We start from the raw sequence: 15,328 nt of genomic DNA, 5'->3' as shown, positions 1-15,328 counted from the left end.
TATACATACCTTTAATCTCAGCTCTTGGGAAGCAGATCTCTCTGAGTTCAAGGCCAGCCTGGTATACAGAGCAAGTTCCAGGACAACCATGGCTATACAGAGAAATTCTATCTTTAAAAAAACAAAAGATGGCTTAAGAGATGGCTCAGCAGTTAAGAGCACTGGCTGTTCTTCCAGAGGACCTGGGTTCAATTCCCAGCACCCACATGGCAGCTCACAGTTGTCTGTAACTCCAGTTTCAATGGTTCTGACACCTTCACACCAATGCACATAAAATAAAAATTAAGTAAATTAAAAAAAAAAATCCATTAGATCAAAACCCAGCATGCCAGGTCCAGGCAGTATGCAGCCCAACCAACCTACCTCTGGCAGATCTTTTAGATTCAGGGCTATATTTGAAGAACATACAGTGACATGTATCCTAAGTCCAGTGATCCTGCAGAGTGAATATGAATGGTATTTACTGGGATGGCATTCACATGACCCCAACATTTGCTCTGCTTATGTATGCAAGATGTATCATTTAATCTACATAAAACATACCTACCCCTACCTGGTACATAGTTGCTCAGTAGACCCTTGTTTTTTGATGGTGCAGAATTATTCAATTTATCATTATAAAAAATTCAAAAAGATGGTGCTGGATGCTTCAAGAATATTTTTACTGGACAAGTACTCCCCCCCCAGGATTATCTTCCTTAAAACCAGACAATCTGATATTCATACAACAAATTATATGATCTTATTCATTTAAAAGTTTTCGTTCCATTTTCTTGGTCAAGTGAGGTTAAATGTAATTGCTGTGGCTTCAATAGTCCATTGATTGGTGCTTCCTGGCTTTCCTGACCCCATTATCCTTCTAGTCTCTGACTCAGTTGAAATGCTGCTGTATGTGCGTTTTTATTTCTTTGGGACTGTCTTACTGTGCTGTCCAGACTGGTCTTGGGCTTTCAGGTTCAAGGGATTCCCTCCCTCAGCATCCTGAGCACTGGAAGGACAGCCATCCACATTAAACTGATACCTTTATGGTATTGTGGCCAGCTCTGTGACAGTATTTCTATTATATTATTCCCCAGTTAGGGTAACACAGAAATGACTATTAGTTGAAAACTTCTGCATTGAAAGAATGTCTTTTGATTTTTTTTTTTTCAAGACAGGGTTTCTCTGTGTAGCTTTGGAGCCTATCCTGGCACTCGCTTTGTAGACCAGGCTGGCCTTGAACTCACAGAGATCTGCCTGCCTCTGCCTTCAGAGTGCTGAGTGCTGGAATTAAGTGTAGAAAATGACAATTGCAGACTATTGCAGACCTCACCTGAAGTGGCTGCTTTGACCAGTGAGAGCCTGCAGGTGGCACTGAAGAAGCTGTTGTCAGACCTACGGCACTGTGATTAGGAGGAGGCTCCAGTATGGGGCATGTTAGTGACTGGCGCCAGCCTCTCATTCACTGGGGAATCTCTGAAATCATAAGTGACTGTGTTTTGTTTGCAGGCATCCAGCTCAGCGAATACTTGCCAGAGGTGAAGGACCTACTTCAAGCAGACCAGCTGGGAAGCCTGAAATCCAATCCTTACTTTGAGTTTGTTCTAAAAGCAAATTATGAGTATTATGTTCAGGGACAGATATGACATTTGTAGAAATTGTTGCTTCTAAAATTTTATAAATATTTGCTTATAAAAATTTTGATGCCAAAAAAGTAAGTTTTAATCAGTTTAAAAGTTTATATAATTTCATCTGTGGCAGCCAGGTATTTTTTCAATGCTTTATTTGGGAGCTATAATATAAAATGGGGCATAACCCTGATTTTCTTTCAGTTGTAAGATATTTTCTTCTCATTTTCTACTTGAAGTCACCCTTGTTTCTGTGTTTCTGCCCTTTCTCCAGTCTCCCTTGGTCCAGTGAGGCATGCAGTTTTTCTCTGGCACTGCCTCCTTGTGCATAGTATGTCTGTTTTGAGGATTGTAAGGTTGAGTCAAGTTTGGTGACATGTACCTGTAATCCCAACACTAGAGCCTGAGACAGGAAGATACTGAGTTCAAAGCCAGTCTGGACAGCATAGCAAGGTCTGGACTTGAAAACCAAAACAGATTGCCACTCCCTCCCCCTAGTTCGTTATCCAATGTCAACCTTTAAATAATATACATACAAATAATATTTTGTGGACCGAGCAGGTTGTGCTTATATATTTAGGTCAACAACTAAAAGAGGCCATGAATTTGAGTGCAGGGGAGCATGGAGGTGTTGGAGGGGGCATGGGAAAGGAAAAATAATTTAATTATATTTTAATTTCAAAAAATTAAGGAAAACAGTGTTTTTCAAGATTGCTCTAATCTGTCTTTGGAGTCACTGTGACTCTGGATTTGGTACACTAAAGATCCTCTGGGATGTTGATCTCTCTTTAGGTCAAAGCCAGAGGGACGTACCTACTTAGCAAACTGAATGTCAGATTTTATTGACTTACTATGTGACTGAGAAACAAATATAGAGGCTCTTAACTCATGAAAGGTGACAGCTGGTAACTCATGGGGAATGTTCCTCACTTTCTACATTGATTAAAACAAACAACAACAAACATGGAGATAGGGTCTTACTATGTAACTGGATGATCTGGAATTCACTATTGTAGACAGGTTAACCTCAGACTCATATCCACCTGCCTCCTAAGTCCTGGAGTTAAAGGACACCACACCTATCAATAATGGATGAATCTTAAAAGTGTTTTAGTGAGTAAGATGTTTGTGTGGCTTTCTGAGCTATCAGTAAATTGTCACTGCTACCAAATATGGTGATTACACTGGCTGTAATCTCAGTATTGAGTCAGTGAGCCTGAGTCTATGATTTCCTGATTGTTTCCAGTTTCACCATAGTTGGTCCTTTCACAAACACTGCCCATGGATGTTGTTCTGTAAACCCCAGTAAGGGGCCCTGGGGGTATAGAGGCAGAGATTTCATTTTATCCTCTTGACTGGCTGCTGTGGGAAGTGCCAGCAATCTCCAAGACAGATTCATGGCATCTCAGGCTAGCTATCATTATCCCATCTTCTTGAGTGTTTCCAGGCTAACTACGGTCCCACTACTGCCTACCCACTCCCATTCTATCCTCAGAATGATTATATATTCATGTATAAAAATTCCACATATGAGCCGGGCGGTGGTGGCGCACTCCTTTTCCTTTAATCCCAGTACTTGGGAGGCAGAGGCAGGGATCTCTGAGATCGAGACCAGCCTGGTCTACAAGAGCTAGTTTCAGGACAGCCTCCAAAGCCACAGAGAAACCCTGTCTTGAAAACCACCCTTCCCCCCACCAAAAAAAGTCCACGTATGATATAGTGACACATACCTTTAATCCTAGCACCTGGGAGGCAGAGCTAGGTAGATCTGAATTTGAGAGCAATCTAGTGTACATAGAGAGGTCCAAACCAGTTGTATAGTGAGACTCCATCTGAAGATGACAAGAACCTACATACTAAATGAAATATGTACTGAAAAGTATATATGTTGTTTTATATATATATATATATATATATATATATATATATATATATATATATATAAAAATCACATCACATTTTTTAGGATAAGTTCTCAGTATACAGCTCAGGCTGGCCTCAAACTCTCAGTCTTCCTGCCTCGGCTTCACAAGTGCTAAGACTACAAGTGTGCACCACTATCCCTGGCTAGAACATTTTTTTGAGGCATGTGGGGAAAATAAACCCAACTAACTGTGTAACCAGGAAGCCTTGGGTTCCTGTTTTGAAATGGGCCTTGGATTGTATTGGACCACCATTTGTTTCATGTGAGGTATGGTGAATACTTTGCATACCTTGACTTTGTTCTCAGTCAAAGCCTTTCCAAAAGTTTTTCCTCACCTGCTAGATGGCAGGTCCCCTGTATAGGAATGCAATTAGATATACCATGGCCTTAATAAAAACAAGGGGTGTTTACTCCATAGAGCCAGTTTCTGAGGCCAGCACATAGCTCAGCAGGGAAGCACAGCAAGCCTGGCAGCTGAATTCAATCTCCAAAGTCTACATGAAGGTGGAAGGAGAGAACCAGCTCCACAAAGCTGTCCTCTGACCTCCATGTGTGCGCCTCCTTGTGGCTCTGTGGTTCCAGAGCTGCTACAGGGTTAGAAGGGTAGAGCTGGCCTGTGCTGCTGCCCATTGCAGTGTTACTGTTACCTGCCCTGTTTGCCTCTGGGTAGTGTGAGGGCCAATAGAGTGTGAGAGGTAAAGGGGCAAAGAAAGAAGTGTGAACCTATCAGCTTGCTCACAACATTGGGAGGCCAGCAGGAAGATAATGAGTTTGAGTCTAGCTAGGATTCCGGAGAAAGAGGCCTTGTCAGGAAAGGAAGAAACTGTAGCTGAGGTTGGAGGGCACCTGCCCTGCTCACCTGCTTGCTGCTCTGCCAGATGTGGTGCAGTAGGTTTCCTGGAGTTCAAAGACACTTGTTCAAGGTTGACTTTGGATGTGCTGAATGTCATGCTGTGCTGAGAAAACTTTGTAGTGGGATAAAAGAGTTATGGTGAGCAGACTTGCCGCAATCTGGGGCGGTCTGCTCTTACCGCCCAGTCCCTCTTGTGTCCAGGGAGGGCATCAACACATTTCTCCCTACACTCATGGCCTAAATAAAGGACTCCCCAAAACTGTATGTACTATGCATTTGCTGCTTGTTTCTAATAGTTCGTTGCCCCAGCATAGGGTAAAGACAAAGCCACAAAGCTAATGGTGGCCCTGTTTGGCTGTGCAGCCCACAGTTTAGGAAGAGCTGTGTGGGAGTCTGGAGGAGCCTCAGCGTGCCTCTGCCCTCAGAGGATCTGCACCTGTCCCAGCTGCTGAGTTCCACTCCAAATGTGAACAACTATTTTGGGAACGCTTAAGCCATCAGAAAAATGAATGGCTCCATGGTGGCTTGGCTCTGATGCACCCCTCAAAGTATGTCGCCTGGTTGGCCTCAACACTTTCTTGGTCTTTCTTGTTCTCCCTGCCCAAATTGAGACAGGCGCCAAGAGGCAACGACCTCTGCTCACCCCCACCCCATCTTCCATAAGTAGCTCCTAGAAACCCAAAGGCAGAGCCCCATCTATTAGCGGTATAAATAGAACCCACACAGGCCTGGCAGGTGGTGGCTCCTAGGTGGATGGAAAGCAGCCGACGGACAGGCATCATCCTCTAAATATAAAGATGAGTCTGCCTGGGAGAAGCCACTCCTGGGCTCCAGTGTAAAGTCTTGGTGCTTCTTAGAGGGGACATCCGTCACCATCTCTCTCTGCCTCAGCCCCCTCCAGGCTCCAGTAGTTCTGGGTGTGACCCTTCTTTCAGACCCAGGGGAAGGACTCAGTGCCACCCAAGGGGAAGGGGTAGTAGCATTTGCTCAACCCAGCCAACTAAATGAGAGTTCTGGAGTTAGGAACCTCCCCCCCCCCCAGCCCACTCTGACCACCACTCTATTCCATTCAAGAATACAATGCAGAATGTAGGGGACAGCTCTAATCTGGCCTCAAATGCCATGTGCCAGGGCCACATAGCCCCCATGCCTCCCCTCACTACCACCTCCTCCTCTCTCCAACAGTTGTCTGCCCTGTGACAGCTGCATGCCCTACACTGACTTACAGCCTGTGCCGGGTGGGGGTAGAGGGCAGTGTATATGGGTCAGATCTCTGGATTGGGGGGCTTTGAAGTAGGAAAGAATATGGAGTTCAAATGTGGGGCTTATTTTCTAACCCTACTTGGGGCCTGTGAACCCTCCCAGCTCACCTGACCATAGGGCTCCCTTCTCTTGGGCTTAAGCAACAGGGCTTGGTAGCCTGAGTTAACCCATAAATGGGGTATAATGTGTCATGTCATGAATCAGTACCTTCTCAGAGGCTCATGTACCCAGGGTGGGCAGAGCTGGGGAGACCTTTAAAACAGGTAGAGTTTGGGAAATGCAGACCAGTCATCTGCAAAAACAATGACCTTTGGCCCAGCACATCCCTTCAGTGAGCATTGGAGCCAGTTGGGAGGGGCAGACAGCTGGGGATACTCTCCATATATGGCCCGGTCCGGTCCTAGCTACCTGGGCCAGGGCCAGTCCTCTCCTTCTTTGGTCAGTGCAGGAGACCCGGGCGGGGACCCAGGCTGAGAACCAGCCTAAGGAAGGGACTCAAGTGCCCGACACCCAAATATGGCTTGGGAAGGGCAGCAACATTCCATCGGGGCGGTGTGGTGAGAGCTCCCAGGGACTATATAAAACCTGAGCTTAGGGACAGGCGGTCACACGGACGTGAAGCCTCACATCCCACCCTCGGCACCCAGGGCCAGAGTCAGAGCAGCAGGTAGGGTGGTGGTGGGGAGGGTGACCTGGAAGATCCAGCAGAGCCAGCTGTTTAGCCTTGGGCCTGTATCTAGCCTTGCACTCTGCCCTAAAGGCAGACACTTTAAAGAGAAAACTTGGCTTGCAAAATTCTCCAAACTCATCTTCAACCCATTTGAGCTGCTGACTTGGCATTTAGGATGTGCCTGAGCTCTGATTATCTCTACCCACTACCCTATATCCGCCCCCCTCCTCACTGAGGACTAAATCCAGGTCCTCCTGCAAGTGAGCGAGCCATTGCTCTACTACTGAGCCATGCACCAGTCCCTGGCTGGATGAGATTTCTCTCCCTGAAATAGTTATTTTCCCTCCCTCTTTTCACCTCTCCTTCCTCCTCTCCCTTTCTCTGCTGGGACTAAATCTGAGTCCTCTCCCATAGAGCTACACCCCAGCTCCCGGGAGACTCATTTGAAGATGCATTTGGAGAGATTTAGCATTGTCTCAGCCTTGGGGCAACTACTTCAGAGCCCAAGGCTTTTCTAAAGCCAGCAAGGCTTAGCTAATCTTCTCTGGAACAGGAGATAGGTGGACGTGTCCTTTCTGGGTTTGGGATGTTGTGGGTGTTCAAATAGGCAATTGCTCCATAACTAGGGCGGTATTACCCTCCCCTGGGCAGCGTCCTCCACCCTCTCACGGGACAGGCAGGTGGGCATGGGGCCTTAATGCCTCCTTCACAGATGACATTGGGAAGTAGAGAGAGTGGCAGTAGTGCCAGCTGTGGGAGTGAGGGTAGAGGATCTCTGGTCTCCAGAGGATGTTACCTGCATACCTAGTTGGAGGACTTAATGTGGCCGATAGACTGCTTCCCTGAGTGAAAGCATAGCCTTGAGCTGGGACAGCATCCTCTGGTCCTCTGCCAGGGGCTGAGGAAATGAATCTCTGGATCTTCAGAGGGAAGGTGGGTTGGGTGGAGCTTTACCCTAACCACCCCCCACACTAATTTATGGCCTTGTCCTTGCAGAAACTAGACACCATGTGCGACGAAGACGAGACCACCGCCCTCGTGTGTGACAACGGCTCTGGCCTGGTGAAGGCAGGCTTTGCCGGGGATGATGCCCCCAGGGCTGTGTTCCCATCCATTGTGGGCCGCCCCAGACACCAGGTCAGTCTGCTGGCAGGAAAGGGTAGGTTCACTGAGTGCACCCCATGCTTCCCTGATCTGTAGTAATAAGTGTCTGATGTCTCCATCTACAGGGTGTCATGGTAGGTATGGGTCAGAAGGACTCCTACGTGGGCGATGAGGCCCAGAGCAAACGAGGTATCCTGACCCTGAAGTACCCTATCGAGCATGGCATCATCACCAACTGGGACGATATGGAGAAGATCTGGCACCACACCTTCTACAATGAGCTTCGTGTGGCCCCTGAGGAGCACCCGACCCTGCTCACTGAGGCCCCCTTAAACCCCAAAGCTAACCGAGAGAAGATGACCCAAATCATGTTTGAGACCTTCAACGTGCCCGCCATGTATGTGGCCATCCAGGCGGTGCTGTCCCTCTATGCCTCTGGCCGTACCACCGGTAAGTGCCCATATATGGCCCACTCTAGGCCAGATAGTGTCCCAACATCCCAGCCCACCTTCTTAGTCCTGTGCTCTGCACCGGTCCCATCCATTCCCTGATATCCCCTGCCCTATCCCAGTGTTTTGCCACTGTCCCTGCTCTCCCTGCTAGTCTCCACCGCTCACACACTGTCCCTCCCCTGCTCAGGCATTGTGTTGGATTCTGGGGACGGTGTCACCCACAACGTGCCCATCTATGAGGGCTATGCCCTGCCACACGCCATCATGCGTCTGGACCTGGCTGGTCGTGACCTCACTGACTACCTGATGAAGATTCTCACCGAGCGTGGCTATTCCTTCGTGACCACAGGTGCGTGCTTTCAATGGCCGTTGAGGGCGGGCCGCGGAGGGCGAGCATGCGCCCCAGGGCTTGCACTGAGACCTCCCTATTGCTTCTGCCCCTGCAGCTGAGCGTGAGATCGTGCGCGACATCAAAGAGAAGCTGTGCTACGTGGCCCTGGACTTCGAGAATGAGATGGCCACCGCTGCCTCCTCCTCCTCCCTGGAGAAGAGCTACGAGTTGCCTGACGGGCAGGTCATCACCATTGGCAATGAGCGCTTCCGTTGCCCGGAGACGCTTTTCCAGCCCTCATTCATCGGTGAGCGGCCCGCCCACCCGCTGGGCTGGTGTACCGGGATCTGTCTCCCTCCCCCTATGCCTCAAAGTACCAGGTCTCAACCCACCCGTGCTCTTAGTCTCCTGACTCTGTGGTTGCTCACACTGCCTCTTTCCGGGCACCAGGCATGGAATCTGCGGGGATCCATGAGACCACCTACAACAGCATCATGAAGTGTGACATTGACATCAGGAAGGACCTGTACGCCAACAACGTCATGTCAGGGGGTACCACCATGTACCCTGGTATCGCTGACCGCATGCAGAAGGAAATCACAGCTCTGGCTCCCAGCACCATGAAGATCAAGGTGGATGACATGCCTGGTGTGGGCGGAGACCCAGGGGCGGGGGGGACACGCAGACACGCAGACACCTGACACTTTTGTCTTACAGATCATCGCCCCCCCTGAGCGTAAGTACTCAGTGTGGATCGGTGGCTCCATCCTGGCCTCGCTGTCCACCTTCCAGCAGATGTGGATCACCAAGCAGGAGTACGACGAGGCCGGCCCCTCCATTGTGCACCGCAAATGCTTCTAGGCGCACCTTCATCTGTGTACACTCTCTCTCCTCAGGACGACAATCGTGCTGTGGTTGCAGGGCGGCCCATCTTCCGCCATGCTCCATCGCCGCCACTGCAGCCGGCACCTGTTTTTGACCTGTACATAGATTGACTCGTTTTACCTCATTTTGTTATTTTTCAAACAAAGCCCTGTGGAAGGAAATGGAAAACTTGAAGCATTAAAGCCAGCCATTCTGTTTTGCTGAAATAAAGTGTGTGTTGTCTTTATTTACTGGGAGTAGGGGATGGGCAGGAGAAAGACCCACCCCGCCCATCACTTTTCACAGAACTCCCAACTGGGTGAGCTTCTTAGAAAACAAAGTTAGGAAGTTAGGTCTTCTCACCCAAACCCTACCGTTTTCCCTTCTGGATCATAGCCATTTGCCCTATATGGGGCTGGAGTGGCTTGCCAGGTCCCTGGCGGCTGTTGCGTAAAGCGTCTTTTTCCCCCTTCACAGCTCGCTATAATAAGCGGCGGCTGCTGCTGGCTGACTCAGCGGGCGCTGACCGTGGTGCTGCCCGGAGCACCTCTCAAATCTGCTTCATGCCAGGGTTGGAAATTGGATCCTCAAGTCTAAAAAAAAACTTGTATTCTGCATGTAATGAGAACTCTTAGCAGTCATTGTCTCTTCCAAACTGGGAAGTACTTTGCTCCCTTCCCATTAAATGCTGGTGGCTCAGAGAAGAGCTCTTCTTGTGGGGCTGTGGAGAAGCTACCAGAGAGGGAGGGCGAGAAAGGGTTTGGAGTCTAGAAAGGGGGTGGCTCTTGAAGGCAGCTAGCAAAGTCCAAGGTTGACCGCCAGACTCATAAAAGAAAACATAAGAACAAACACTTATTACCTCTCACCATTAAAAAAAATCTATCCCAGTGCCTTGAGCATCCTAGGATTGCACTACAGAACTACATCCAGCCACCACCAAATGTGATACAAAACATGACGGTTTGAAATCCTACAGGAGATAGATAAACAATACCTGCTTTTATCTATGTCATAGACAGGCTTTCATTTGCAGTGGAGGATGGCCTTGAACTCTCAGTCATCCTTCTGCCTCAACCGCTCTATTGCTGGCATTGCACTAGTATCATCAGACCCAACTTGCTGTTAAAAGCAGCTTTCTATTCCTAGTCAATATTTTCAAAAGCAGTGATCCAAATTAAACAGATGCGAACTCAAGGAAGGAAACAAACTCACTTAGAAGCATGCTTATAGATAGGGTTGCTTATGTGGCTGGGGGTTTATTTCCTCCTTTCTTTCCTCTTGACAAGCTCCAGAAATTTCTGAGCCCCCCCCCACAGAAGAACTGGTTTCTAAATAAAGCTCCAGACTTTATTACAATGAGCACAGGGTACTAGACTTACATTCTACCCAGAATGAAGGAAAGTTTAAAATGGGCTATTTTCTAGCCATACAGAGGAACTCAGCATTTATTGTTAACACTAAATATAAATAAGGATGTCTGGCCTGCTGACACACAATAGTGACCTTAATGCTGAAAAAAACTCATCCACAGCCTGAATAATTTGCACAGCAAATAACCTGGGAAAGCATCAGTATTGTCTAAGCTACCTGTCATCTTGAGCATGTTTGAGCCAGAGACTTAAGTATGCCCACAACAGGTAATGAGTCATTTCTCCTGCAGTGATAATCAACCAGTAAGCAACTGAAGATATTTTGAAGCTGACAGAAGTTTGAACACACTCTGGAGTTGAATGATTCCCTTGAGAACCCATCAGAAGGTAAGGACCAATCTACTATCGAAAAGGGGACAAAAATTATGAACTGTATAATTTCACTCAAGATGTGTTGAGCCTAAAATTACATTTCTTCCTGATATTTCTCTGAAAAGAAACAAGTATCATACATTTTGTTAGTGTTTTGCACCTTTTTGTGTTCTTGGAGAAACTTCAGTGTTGTGAGGTATTCACCAGAGAAGGCTGCTCAGATTTGGATTTAAGCCAATAGAAAGTCTTTATTGGCTGGCTGGTGACTACACTGGGTCTTTGGGAATCCAACATAATCCTGAGCCTTTCTCAGGGTGAGGTTTTAAGCACAAAATAATGTTCTGGGTTGGCACACTTCAGTTAACAAGAACAGTAGCCAGAAGCAGAACTACAGAAGTCAAAAGGCAAGGTTAGTACATTTTGAGACTTTTCTAGAACTATACGGACTTTGATGCATTAGACCTTTGTTTTAATTTTAGCAGGTGGTGCTGTCTATGTGCTGTGTTTTACAGCCTGAATGGTACTTCCATCATGAAGTCAGTTGTGGTGAGGCCCAGGAGCTACTAAGGTCTGGGGTCCTGTTACAGCTGATATCTGACAAATCATGTCCTGAAATTTTAGTGTAGTGTTCTGTGTGGAAAAATTGACAAGACAAAAACCTAGAACACAATTGGTGCAAGGTGGGGAAATCAGCGATTTTCACCATTATCTGGTGCCTACTGGAGTAAGATATTGTTGTTGACAAGCTGCTCAGTCCTTAAGTATTGTTCAGGGAAAAAAGATGAGAGAATTTTTTTTTTATTATTCTTCCCACATACACACGCATGCACACATACACTGGATGTGGCTTCACATGCCAGCAATCCCAACACTAGAGAGATAAAAGCAGCATCAGTTCAAAGTCAGCCTAGGCCATACAGTATGTTTGAGGTCAGACTGATCTACATGAGACCCTGTGTCAACACAAAACAACATAGCATGGCACAAACTACATCACCCCCCCACACACACACACACAGAGAGAGAGAGAGAGAGAGAGAGAGAGAGAGAGAGAGAGAGAAGAAATATGGTGTGAGCTGTGCTTCTAAGTATGCACTTAAGTGGCTTTTCATTTTCCCTGGGCTCTAGCTTAACAGTGGGAAGAAACAGCACCATTATTAAGTAGCCTATGGCCAGGTGGAGGTGGTGCACACCTTTAATCCTAGCACTTGGGGATCAGAGGCAGGCATATCTCTATGAGTTCCAGGTCAGCCTGATCTACAAAGTGAGTTCCAGGACATGCAGGACCGTTACACAGAGAAACCCTGTCAAGAAAGAAAGGAGGAAAGAAAGAAAGGAGGAAAGGAAGGAAGGAAGGAAGGAAGGAAGGAAGGAAGGAAGGAAGGCCAGGTGAGTTGTGGTCCAAGCACCATTTTAAATACTACAAAGAAGCACAGAACAAGAACAGACAGAAAACATAGCTCGCAGTCTTAGAAAAGTATCAGTGTCCCCTCATTGCTGCTCAACTTCTTACTGGAACCTGGGGAATTTTGCCCCAAACTCTGCTGTTATAGTGGTTTGTTTGTTGTTGCTTCCAGTGGGGTTTCTTTTAGCCGAAGACAGAGGATGACCTTGAACTTCTGATCCTCTGGGGCTAACTAAACTTGGCATGTCCAGTTTATGGAATGCTGGGGGTAGAACCAGGGCTTCCCATATGTTATGCAAACACTCTACCAGCTAAACCCCTGCCCTAGCCCTGCTGCCATGTTTCAAGCTGCTGTTTCCTGAACTAAACATGAGTCTACCAAGTCCCCAGGAGGATGAGCACCAACTGGGATGCCAGAAAGCCTGGAGGCCCTTCAATCTAAAAGCTAGCACATAACATGTTCATGAACCATCTGAACCATGAAAAAGAACAAAATGAAGGGCAAATTGACAAAGGAATTAGGTCAGAATAATAAATCACCACAAAGCTTCTAAGGGTAGCATAGGCTAGGGTTTTTTGGGGTTTGTGGGTTTTTTCTTTTTTTTCTTTAATTCTTCCATGTTACCTCCAACTTACTTTTCCAGCGAATATATGTCATATTAATATCAAAATGTTAAAGTAAAATTAAAACCAAATAATTAAGCAAAGGAAAAGATCATACTATCCCAGCTGCAGGTGTTCTAGTTTGAGTGGCCAGGATGGTGTATTAGTCAGGGTACTCCAAAGGAGCAGAACCAATGGGATGAATACATACAAAGATGTCTTGTGTTTACTACAAGATTTATCTGGGGACTTACGAAGCCTCATAGCTTAACAGTGTATACACAAGTAGTATTATTGGATTCAGCTTTCTTTACTAGGATGGTACTATACAGCAGTATTCTCTAAGCCAAACAACTGCCGCCCTCATAAGACCAGCTGTGGATTCTTATAAAAGATCATGACAGCTGGGCTTATTGATTGTAAGTGCTCCTTTGTAGAAGCAGTGGCTCGAGTGTCAGCAGACCCTCATCTGAATAACTAGCCTTTCCTTCCAGTCAGCTGTATGTAACTCTGCCCTAATCAGATGGCCTCATGGTTTTGGGGGCAGAGGTAGAATGCATAGGTTGGGAAAGACTAGGAAGAACCACATATACAGCTATGAGGAAGCCCTCATACATACTGGATGAAGAGTACCCACACTCCTTCCTGTCAATAACCCTTCACTCATGCTCTGTAAGTAAGTTCAGTAGATTCATTGGTTCTCCCAGGGTGAACTTTGATTAAACCAGTTTGGTTTGTCATTGGATCCTTATGAAGAGGGGACAAACATTGCCCTCACCCCAGAGAAAAAGTTTTTATAACAAATGATAAATTCATTTTTTTAAAAGATTTTATTTATTTATTATGTATACAACATTCTGCTTCCATGTATATCTGCACAACAGAAGAGGGCACCAGATCTCATAATGGATGGTTGTGAGCCACCATGTGGTTGCTGGAATTGAACTCAGGACCTCCAGAAGAACAGCCAGTGTTCTTAACCTCTAAGCCATCTCTCCAGTCCGATAAATTCATTTCTTAATGTTATTATATTGTTGTACTAACCAGAGAAGTTTAGCACATTTAAAGATTTTTTTAAAAAGACTTTTCTTGAACTATAGATTAGACCTTGGTTTTAGTTTTGACGGGTGGTGTTGTCTACATGCTGAGTTTTACAGCCTGAATACTACTTCCATCATGGAGTCAGTTGTGAGATATGGGGCTCTGTTACAATGTCTCCTGGTATTAAGATAGGAAAACAATAAGTAAAAGAATGTTAGAAAGATGCAAAAATGGAAATTGCATTCAGGAGGTATAGGCACGCAGGTCTCTGAGTTCGAGGCCAGCCTGGTCGACACAGTGAATTCCAAGACAGCCAGTACTGCATAGTGAAACCTTGTCTCAAAAAAGCAAATGAACAAAAATGAAATTGTGAAATTGTTTTAGTGAAAAAGGGTTGACATGTGAAATTAAGATGGCTCGATGTTTCCAGAATGAGGAAAACTAAAAAGTTTAGGCAAATTAATAAAGTCAGAGTAAGTTATTCAAGGTATGAAAAAACTGAGACTTAGAGATGATGAATGTGGTATTAAAATTTATAAGGTCATAATTTAATACATTATTTTTCCTGAGACAGGGTTCTCTGTGTAGCCCTGGCTATTCTAGAAATCATACTATAGACCAGTTTGGCCTCAAACTCAGTGATCCTCCTGCCTCTGCCTCCCAAGTTCTGGTATTAAAGCCCTGTGTTAAAGTTTTTAATACATTGGTGGCAAACTTCTGATTAAATTGACAGAGCCATGAGTCTGTCCTTGGAAAAAATTAAAAGAACTGGCTTAAAGAACAACAACAAAAAAATGTATGTCTAATCAAAGTTTATCTAGAAGCATTAGGGTTTTTTGATTGCTTGTTTTTTTGAGACAAGGTCTCACTATATTTTCTTGGATGACCTGGAGCTATGTAGACCAGGCTGGCCTTGAATTTATGCAGATCCACCTACTTCTGCCTCCAGAGTGCTGGAATTAAAGGTATAAGCCTGAAGTATTTGGTTTTTTGAGAAAGGTTTATCTAAATATTATACAATAGTTAAAAGTAGCAGTGTTGTAACTGGCTTTCTGGGTGTCTATTTGGAGGCCTGTAGTAATGTGGCCAGAGAGATCAAAGGAGAATATTCTCCCCTGATCCCAAGGTCATCTAGGTTCCAGGGGACTGTGTCTATATCTTGAAATGCTCTGTAACCATGGGGAGTCACCTGTTCTTTTATTCAGGGAGGCCACGGAAACCACATCTGGTGAATTCTAATCTGTATCCAGTCTACAAAGAAGAGAGTCAACACAGAGGAAGATTTTTCCCAACTCTTCCAATTGAAGCCACAATTATGCAAGGCCTTTTGACATGCCCTCACACATGAGAAACCTGGTTTAAAAAGGTTAAAAAAGTTAAAAAAAAAAAAAAGCCAGAGGTTCCCCCCAAGTCCAAGTAACCCTGAGAACTAGAACTAGCCTTGACAGTGCTAAAAAAATAAAAAGAAT

At 45.8% G+C, this 15,328-nt stretch overlaps 2 protein-coding genes across 2 annotated transcripts in view; both read left to right on the top strand.

Annotated features, from left to right (window-relative positions):
• Nup133 (nucleoporin 133) overlaps nucleotides 1-2,318 on the top strand; it is a 48,837-nt gene extending 46,519 nt beyond the window's left edge. Inside the window, exon 26 of the mRNA XM_027404860.2 lies at nucleotides 1,489-2,318. Within this exon, the coding sequence (XP_027260661.1) occupies nucleotides 1,489-1,625 (137 nt within the window). The 3' untranslated portion in view covers nucleotides 1,626-2,318. The remainder of the gene's footprint in view (nucleotides 1-1,488) is intronic.
• Nucleotides 2,319-3,239: 921 nt separating this feature from the next.
• Nucleotides 3,240-9,277, top strand: Acta1 (actin alpha 1, skeletal muscle). Its single transcript, XM_035442751.1, has 7 exons — nucleotides 3,240-4,932; nucleotides 7,314-7,454; nucleotides 7,547-7,871; nucleotides 8,061-8,222; nucleotides 8,320-8,511; nucleotides 8,655-8,836; nucleotides 8,922-9,277. The coding sequence occupies exons 1-7, from the start codon at nucleotides 4,894-4,896 to the stop codon at nucleotides 9,063-9,065; spliced, it is 1,185 nt and encodes a 394-aa protein (XP_035298642.1). The 5' UTR covers nucleotides 3,240-4,893; the 3' UTR covers nucleotides 9,066-9,277.
• The last annotated feature ends 6,051 nt before the right edge of the window (nucleotides 9,278-15,328 follow it).

Source organism: Cricetulus griseus, chromosome 3 (genome assembly GCF_003668045.3).
Source record: "Cricetulus griseus strain 17A/GY chromosome 3, alternate assembly CriGri-PICRH-1.0, whole genome shotgun sequence".
Lineage (NCBI taxonomy): Eukaryota > Metazoa > Chordata > Mammalia > Rodentia > Cricetidae > Cricetulus > Cricetulus griseus.
The sequence above is the reverse complement of the archived record's forward strand: the minus strand, read 5'-3'. Positions and strand labels throughout refer to the sequence as shown.